The 9,377-nt window shown below is 53.0% G+C and overlaps 1 protein-coding gene across 1 annotated transcript; it reads left to right on the top strand.

Annotated features, from left to right (window-relative positions):
* Nucleotides 3,406–5,478, top strand: LOC107615997. The gene is made up of 3 exons (XM_016318006.1): nucleotides 3,406–4,238; nucleotides 4,374–4,899; nucleotides 4,999–5,478. The coding sequence occupies exons 1-3, from the start codon at nucleotides 3,406–3,408 to the stop codon at nucleotides 5,476–5,478; spliced, it is 1,839 nt and encodes a 612-aa protein (XP_016173492.1).

Here is a 9,377-nt window from a genome sequence, read left to right as displayed (position 1 = left end):
AATAATATTATTATTATCTTTTATTAGGGGTGGCAAAGTGAGTAGGTTTTCCGGCTAAATAAAACGGATTTAAAATTGTTACGGCCTGGCCTAGAACCTCCACGGGCCGGCCGACCCGAACACCACCCGATCCGGATAGACGCCCCGCAACCGACTCGGACACGCGTCCAGGACAGCTCATGTGCAGCTGGGGGACAACGTCCCTAGAAACATGGGCCTATTCTGGACGGGCACACCTCTGACAGGTATATAAGGGGAAGACTTGCTCTTCCCCCAAGGTACGTCACGTATCACACTACCCTTTCCACCTGCACATTTACTGACAAGAGCGTTGGAGTGTCTTTGCAGGGGGCACCCCCCTCTTCCATACGAAGTATTCGGGACCTCGCGTATCGTTGACCGGCAGTCCACGACCTGACGAGCCCCTACCATCATTCCGGATCGCAACCCGAACCGTCCGGTAGCCGACCTATCGAACATTGGCGTCGTCTGTGGGAACTCGTCCATGGACTTCATGCTAGTCGAAACGGAGGCAAACCAAGAAGCCGTACCCGGAGGCGACGTCGCCGGGACGGGAACCCGACAACATCCGAGATCTCCCCCGAGGGACACGACCCAGGCACACGAGAGACGCCCCTTCGGGGGGACTGGCGACAACCACGCCAGAATAATGCAAGAGTTACGCCATAGAATGCAAGACTTAGAGCGCCGGTTAGCAGACAGAGAACGCGACCAGCGCACCCCGGAACAGAGTCACTCTCGTTCTCGCTCTAGGAGCCACTCCCGGCGCACGCCTAGCCCCCAGGTCGAGTCAGAAAGCACTGGGGAGAGAGGGCGCGCGAGAAGGCGTCATGACCCTGTCATTTACGCCAGGCGCGAAGGGCGGCGTACAACAAACCGTGGAGACGAAAATGCTCGTCGGGAGGGCGACGAGGGGAGAACGAATACTCGGGGACCCGTGATAATAAGGGCCACCCCATTCCACCGCTCCATACTCGAGGTCCGGCTGCCAAAACATTTTGACAAGCCAACGGACATGAGGTATGACGGAACGCAGGACCCCCTAGAGCACCTAACGGCCTTCGAGGCCAGGATGAACTTAGAAGGAGTAGGAGATGAGGTAAGATGTCGCGCCTTCTCGGTCACCTTAGCGGGACCTGCAATACGGTGGTTCAATAACCTCCCGCAGGGCTCAGTGACCCAATTCTCCGACATCAGCCATGCCTTCCTGGCTCAGTTCACAACCAGGATCGCCAAAGCCAAGCACCCGATCAATTTGCTAGGGGTGACCCAGAGAGCCGGGGAACCGACCAGGAAATACTTGGATCGTTTCAACGACGAATGCTTGGAAATTGATGGTCTGACGGACTCGGTGGCGAGTTTGTGTTTGACGAACGGGCTCCTGAATGAGGACTTCAGGAAGCACCTTACCACAAAGCCCGTCTGGACAATGCAGGAGATCCAGTGCGTGGCTAAGGAGTATATCAACGACGAGGAAGTAAGCCGGGTCATGGCTGCCAATAAACGGCAGCCCGCCTACAACCAAACCCGACACTACGAAGGTAGAGAAAAACCAAGGGAATACGCCAGGGATGGCGGCCAGGTAAGGTGCCGAAGCCATTCCCCCGAATCGGGAAATTCACCAATTACACCCCCCTCGCGGCACCGATCACGGAAATTTACCAACAGATAGCAGAGAAGGGGATACTGACGAAACCCCGACCTCTGAAGGGGAGGACGGGGGGAGACAAGAACCTCTACTGTGAATATCACAAGGGATACGGGCACAAAACCCAAGACTGCTTCGACCTAAAAGATGCCCTGGAGCAGGCAATCAGGGACGAAAAACTTGCCGACTTCTCCCATCTTATCAGGGAGCCGAGGAGACGCAATCGGGATCGCGAAAGCGAAGACGGGTCCCGGGCGACAAGACGACGCCAAGAACCAGAGGGGGACGACCACGGTCTCACGGTGGTGAACGTAGAAACAGCGAGGAACTCCGCCCCAAGGTCGAAATCGGCACAGAAAAAAGATGCCAAGGTCCTCGCAGTCTCCTCCTCGTCTGCTAGAAGTTCCCGGGGACTCCCACCCATCTCTTTCGGCCCTGAAGACCAATGGTTCGACGAGGCGCCGGAAAGTCCCCCCATGGTCATCACGGCCAGGGTCGGAACCGGCCTTGTCAAGCGGATCCTGGTTGATACGGGGGCAAACTCGAACATCATGTTTCGAAACGTTTTTGACGCCTTGGGACTACGAGATGCCGATCTGGCGACCCACCAGCACGGTGTGGTAGGATTGGGAGACCACTTCATCAAGCCGGATGGAATCATCTCACTCCCGACCTCCGTGGGACAAGGGCAGAAGTGAAGGACGGTGATGGCCGATTTTGTAATCCTACGAGATTCCACAGCTTACAACATCATCTTGGGAAGAAAAACCATCAACGACCTGGGGGCAGCTATTAGTACGAAGCTGCTCGTAATGAAGTTTGTTTCTGATAACGGATCCGTAGGATCCATCAGAGGAGATTTGGAAACGGCGGTTGCCTGCGACCACGCCAGCCTCTCTCTCAGGAAAAAGTCCAAAGAAGCATCGAGGGTCTTCCTCGCCGACCTGGACGCCAGGATAGATGACAAGCCCAAACCCGAGCCGGAAGGGGATTTGGAAAAATTTAGGGTCGGTGACAGGGACGAGAAGTTCACGTTCATAAACAGAAACCTCCCCCATGAATTAAAGGAGCCGTTGATGGAGATGGTCAGAGCCAATGCCGACCTTTTCGCTTGGACGCCAGCCGACATGCCAGGGATAGATCCCCAGCTCATGTCACACTGCCTGGCCGTCAAACCGGAAGCCAAGCCAGTGGCCCAGAGGAAGAGAAAGATGTCACAGGAAAGGGCAGAGGAGGTGGCCAGGCAGGCGGCCAGCCTACTCGAAGCAGGGTTTATCCGGGAACTGGACTACTCGACCTGGCTGTCGAACGTAGTTTTGGTGAGAAAACACAACGGGAGGTGGAGAATGTGCGTAGACTACTCTGACCTCAATAAGGCATGTCCTATGGACTGCTATCCCCTGCCCAACATCGACGCACTCGTCGACGCAGCGGCGGGGTACCGGTATCTGAGCTTTATGGACGCCTACTCTGGGTACAACCAGATACCAATGCACCGACCCGACGAGGAAAAAACGGTGTGCATAACTCCATGAGGGACCTATTGCTACAAAGTAATGCCATTTGGTTTGAAAAATGCTGGCGCCACGTACCAGAGATTGATGAACAAGATATTCAAGGAACTCATAGGCAAGACAGTGGAAGTCTACGTGGATGACATCCTCGCTAAAACCACATGACCCGACGATCTCTTGAGTGACCTGGGAAGCGTATTCGCCTCCCTCCGGCAACACGGCATGAGGCTCAATCCGCTAAAATGTGCCTTTGCCATGGAAGCTGGTAAGTTCCTGGGGTTTATGATCACCCAAAGAGGAGTAGAGGCCAACCCTGAGAAGTGCCAAGCGATCCTCCAGATGAAGAGCCTGGGTTGCATCAAAGACGTCCAACGGCTGGCGGGAAGATTGACGGCGTTATCCCGTTTCCTCGGCGCATCGGCAGCAAAAGCCCTGCCCTTCTTTAATCTGATGAAAAAGGGGATAGCATTCGAATGGACCCCATCCTGTGAGGAGGCATTCAACCATTTCAAGGAAATCCTAGCTACACCTCCGGTGCTCGGAAAGCCCAAGGCCGGAGAACCACTCTACCTCTACCTAGCTGTAACAGAGGAAGCACTTGCAGCAGTGCTCTTAAGAGAAGAGGGGAAAGCTCAGCAACCGATTTACTTCGTAAGCAGGGCCCTGCAAGGAGCAGAGCTGAGATATAGCAAATTGGAAAAACTGGCGCTGACATTCCTGACCTCCTCCCGAAGATTAAGACAATACTTCCAAAGTCATCGTGTAGTCGTCAGAACGGATCAGGCGATTCGTCAAGTACTCCAAAAACCTGATTTAGCTGGAAGGATGATGACCTGGGCTATCGAGCTATCCCAATACGACCTGCACTACGAACCCTGGCACGCAATCAAGGCGCAGGCAATGGCAGATTTTTTAGTAGAAGTAACGGGCGATCCTCCCGAAGAACCGGGCACACGGTGGAGACTCCACGTAGACGGGGCCTCCAACCAAACCTCCGGGGGAGCCGGAGTCATCTTAGAAAGCCCAGCAGGAGTCATCTACGAGCAATCGACCAAGTTCGAGTTCCCTGTGTCGAACAATCAAGCGGAATATGAAGCTCTCTTAAGCGGACTAATACTAGCTTGGGAAGTTGGGGCATCAAAGGTCGAACTATGTAGTGACTCACAGGTCGTCACCTCCCAGGTAAACAGAAACTACCAAGCCCGGGATCCTCTCCTGCAAAAATACCTGGAAAAAGTTAGAGAAATGACAAGTCAATTCCAAGAGGTCATAATCCAACACGTCCCAAGAGAAAGGAACACACGGGCAGACCTCCTGTCCAAACTAGCGAGCACGAAGCCAGGAACGGGTAACCGATCTCTTATTCAAGGCATGGTGAAAGAGCCAACGGTCGCCCTCCACTTGACGGAGGCGAGCCCCTCCTGGCTGGACCCCATCACAAACTTCCTGGAGCTCGGCAAGTTACCTGACGACGAGAAGACAGCTAGAACGTTGAGAAGGGAGGCAGCTAGATATGCAATCATACAAGGGCAATTATTCAGAAAGGGGCTCAGCCAACCCCTATTGAAATGCTTGCACCCCGACCAGACGGATTACGTACTTAGAGAAGTCCACGAGGGATGTTGCGGCCATCACATCGGGGGCAAGGCCCTAGCAAGGAAGCTCATCCGAGCTGGATATTACTGGCCGTCAATGATGAAAGACTCCAGAGAATTTGTTAAAAAGTGCGTGAAGTGTCAACAAAACGCGAACTTCCACAAGGCGCCGGCCTCAGAGCTAAGCCTTTTAACGACCACAAGACCTTTCGCTCAATAGGGAGTTGACCTTTTAGGACCTTTCCCGGTTGGCCCAGGACAAGTCAAATATCTCATAGTGGCCATCGATTACTACACCAAGTGGATAGAGGCCGAGCCACTGGCCAGCATATCTTCCTCCAATTGCAGGAAGTTCATGTGGAGACAGGTTATAACCCAGTTTGGCATCCCGGAGGTCGTTATCTCGGATAATAGAACACAATTCACTGACAAAAAGTTCACGGAGTTCCTCACCGGCCTAAGGGTAAAACAGAAGTTTTCCTCAGTTGAACACCCCCAGACAAACGGACAAGTAGAGTCCACGAACAAGGTCATCTTACTCGGCCTCAAGAAACGACTAGACAACAAGAAAGGCGCTTGGGCCGACGAGCTCGCTTCGGTCCTATGGTCCTACCGAACAACCGAGCAAAGCGCTACGGGGGAAACCCCTTTTCGCCTAACATACGGGGTCGACGCCGTGATACCCATAGAAACGGCGTAACGGCGTAGAATAGCCCTGCGCTACAACGCTAAAGTCCTCAGGAGGGATTTTGAGGAAAGAGACCTCGTCCTGCAACGCAACGATGTCGGTCTACCGATCCCTGGAGAAGGGAAGCTGGCGGCAAATTGGGAAGGTCCCTACAGAATTAGAGAAGTGCTCGGTAAGGGTGCCTACAAACTCGAGAGACTTGACGGCAAAGAAATCCCCAGAACATGGAATGCAGGTAACTTGAGAAGGTTCTACTCCTGACTCGGGCAAGCCGACCAGGGAGCCTAACGGACTCATGTATGCTCGCTCTGTTCACATGTTAATTTTTAGTCCATTTTTAGCTATTTACTCTTGTCGAATACTTGCCATATTAAGAAGCTTGCCTAGCTGACGATTAATTCCCACTTGTCAAAATATTCTCCTACTTATCTGTTGCTTCCCAATACGTACTTCACACGATTGCGTCTTGAAACGGCAGCCCGGGACTGATCACCCCGGGAGCCAGACAGACCATTGCCATAATTAACAAGGCAACAACACGACCAAATCGGTCCAAATCGTTACCAACGTAAAAACGACAAAACGGGCACAAGCAATGAGCCTACCCCGAAAAGGCGGTAACAAAAATAATACGACGAGCAAGGCGAAAGATAATAACGGCCACCCGGCCAAACGACCAACTAAACATAACCGTTACGAAGTATTAAATTACAAAACATGCAACAAACGTTCAACAAATCTACATCAAAATGTTCAAGTTATAAGAAATCACTTCCTAGGCATGTCGACAATCTTGCCGTCTTGGATCATTTTGAAGACCCCAATAGCCGATGTTTCGAAGTCGGGAGCCACGATCTTCACTTGGGCTTTCAGAGCATCTTCAGTCATAGAAATCGCATTCTTCCCCTGCTCTTTGGTCACTTTCAGCTTTTTCCTGAGCTCCTCGACCTCGACTTTGGCGGCTTTAACCAGCAAGACGGCTTGGTCACGCTCCTTCTCCAAGCCAGCCGCCCGACCTTGAACGGCGTTCAGCTGATTCTCCAAGGCCATCTCCCGTTCGGCTAAACGGGCCACCGACTCATCGGAAGCCTTCAACTTCTCCTCGACAGATGTCGTCTTTTCCTCGGATGCCTTGAGCTTCTCCCCCGTCTCGGACAATTGGCTCTGGAGCAGCTCAACCTGCACCTTGAAGTCATTGTTCGCCTTAACAGAGGACTCGAGTTTCCTCCGGAGAGCCTGCATTCCCGACAACTCGAACTCAGCCTTTCGAGCTATCACGGCTCCCCGGAGCAAAATCCGGTACATCCATCTTGCTTGCCCAGCCAGGTCGGTGCCAAGAAAGTGCTCCTCCGTCCCGGGGATCAGCTGTGAATCAATGAACTTTGTGGCATCAAAGTTTCTCTCCATGATGGTGAGAGTCCCCTCTGGGCTGGCAGACGCCCTCCGCCTCTTAGGAGTATGAACGATCTCCACATCGTCATACTCTTGGTGAGAAGAGGATGAGTGCCCCCCAACGGCCGCCTCTTCGGGAATGGGGGAACCCTGCACCTCGACGGGCTTCTTCCCCATCACAACAGTGTCCCGGGGAGAGGGCTCAGTCTGGCTCTCTTTCTCCCCGGAAGGACCCTCCGACCTCCCGGCATCTTGCTCCTCAGCCTTCTCTTCATCGCTTTCCTCGAAGAAGGTCTTCATCAGATTCTCAAGTCCCGTTACTGTAGCAGACATTTCTACTGCAGCAAACAGACAAACACGTCAGTCGTTAGATAGGGTAAAGCAAAAGGCGACAAACAACACAAACACAAAACAAAATGACTCACGGATATAGCTCCTGGCGGCCTCCCGTTCACCCATGAGGAGATGGGGATTTATGGGTTTCTTCTAGAAAAGGGCAAATAACACATCAGCTATTCTCTTATCTACAGGCGACATCCTTTTATATGTCACCTTAATAAAAGAGTTCGACCCTGCCCCAAAACTCCAATAGGTGGGGATGAGGCGCTCCCCCTCTAACGACAACCAAAAGGGGTGACGTCCCTTGACGGGGCGGACTTTGAAGAATTTATCTTTGAACCCATGGTAGGAGTCCTCGAACAGACCGAATATTCTCCTACCTTGGGCAGACCGGAAAGAGAGGAACCCCTTCCTCGCTTTCCCTTGTTTGGAGGGATTGGTAAGGTTGAAGAAGAAGAGGAAGACATCCACCGACACCGGCAACTCGAGATACTCGCAAACCATCTCGAAACAGCGGATAGAAGCCCAGCTGTTCGGATGGAGCTGTGACGGCGATACGGATATCCGACCAAGAAGCGCCATTTGGAAATCGGTGAACGGTATCCGAACGCCAACCTGAGTGAACATGGCTTTATAAAACCAAATCCAATCGGCGACCCGGGGAGAGTGGAGATTGATTTCGTACAGCTGCTCACGGGGGGCAGGCACGATGGTCTCATAATTGGTCTCTTCATCTGTTCCCCCACAAAAGTATCCGGCTTGCCGGAACTCCGTCAACTCCGCCAGATCCATCTGGTTCGGTGAGTCCTTTACATCCGAAGTCACCCAAGCATAGGGATCATAGCTCGCCGCGGAAGGTGAAGCCCGAGAGACGACACGAGGCATACCTACAGCGGGGTACCAATCCGTTAGTCTACGAGGTTGGGAGTCCGGAAAAAACCCAGAAACTATACCTTTTCCAATCAGTCATGACCAAACATGACTAAAAGCTATACCTATTACGCAAATCACCTAGAAGCCTACCCTGGAATGGTACCCCTCCCCTAACACGTCTAACTAGCATTGAAAGACCACATAACAGCGAAAATGGCGAAGCAAATACATACAACAAGCATGCAAAAACGAAACAGAAAAGAGAAGGATTCTAGAAATACCTGAATTGGTTGCAGAAACTCGAAAGTGAAGGAAGAGGCACGAAGACGCTCGAACAAGAAACTTTGGATATCAGGGAGAAAAGAGAATGGGAATAGCAAAAGTGGGAACAAAGGAAATAAGAAACTGTTTAAAAACCGCTGCATAAAGCGCGAAAAGGCCAGGGGTAAAATGGTCTTTGCGCGCGGAGTTTTTCGTAACCCATTATGAGCATTTAATGCTCAGCACGAAGAACGAAGCGACAAAACGGTCGCCCCAGCAACCAAGAGACACGGGCGCAGGAGGCACGTCCCTCCCACGGTCAGCCGACTCGATGACAACACACGAACGAAGAAATCTCGCGCCACCAATGTCCCTCACGACCATCACTGGCGCGTCGGGGGCACTGTTACGGCCTGGCCCAGAACCTCCACGGGCCGGGCCGACCCGAACACCACCCGATCCGGATAGACGCCCCGCAACCGACCCGGACACGCGTCCAGGACAGCTCATGTGCAGCTGGGGGACAACGTCCCTAGAAACATGGGCCTATTCTGGACGGGCCCACCTCTGACAGGTATATAAGTGGAAGATTTGCTCTTCCCCCAAGGTACGTCACGTATCACACTATCCTTTCCACCTGCACATTTACTGACAAGAGCGAGCGAGTGTCTTTGCAGGTGGCACCCCCCCTTTTCCACACGGAGTACTCGGGACCTCGCGTATCGCTGACCGGCGGTCCACGACTTGACGAGCCCCTACCTTCATCCCGGATCACAACCCGAACCGTCCGGTAACCGACCTACCGAACATTGGCGCCATCTGTGGGACTCGTCCATGGACTTCGTGCTAGTCGAAACGGAGGCAAACCAAGAGGCCATACTCGGAGGCGACGTCACCGGGACGGGAACCCGACAACATCCGAGATCTCCCCCGAGGGACACGACCCAGGCACACGAGAGACGCCCCTTCGGGGGGACTGGCGACAACCACGCCAGAATAATGCAAGAGCTACGCCATAGAATGCAAGACTTAGAGCGCCGGTTAGC

This window comes from Arachis ipaensis, chromosome B09, assembly GCF_000816755.2.
Source record: "Arachis ipaensis cultivar K30076 chromosome B09, Araip1.1, whole genome shotgun sequence".
Taxonomy (NCBI): Eukaryota; Viridiplantae; Streptophyta; class Magnoliopsida; order Fabales; family Fabaceae; genus Arachis; species Arachis ipaensis.
This window is presented reverse-complemented; position numbering and strand designations above follow the sequence as displayed.

What these genes read in the sequence shown, in the direction of transcription:
- LOC107615997 (XM_016318006.1), top strand. Translation starts at nt 3,406, where the DNA reads ATGAGGCTCAATCCGCTAAAATGTGCCTTTGCCATGGAAGCTGGTAAG. An exon ending in ATCTACGAGCAATCGACCAA is followed by an intron (nt 4,239 to 4,373) that starts GTTCGAGTTCCC and finishes CCAGGTAAACAG; the next exon opens with AAACTACCAAGCCCGGGATC. An exon ending in TGAAAGACTCCAGAGAATTT is followed by an intron (nt 4,900 to 4,998) that starts GTTAAAAAGTGC and finishes TTCGCTCAATAG; the next exon opens with GGAGTTGACCTTTTAGGACC.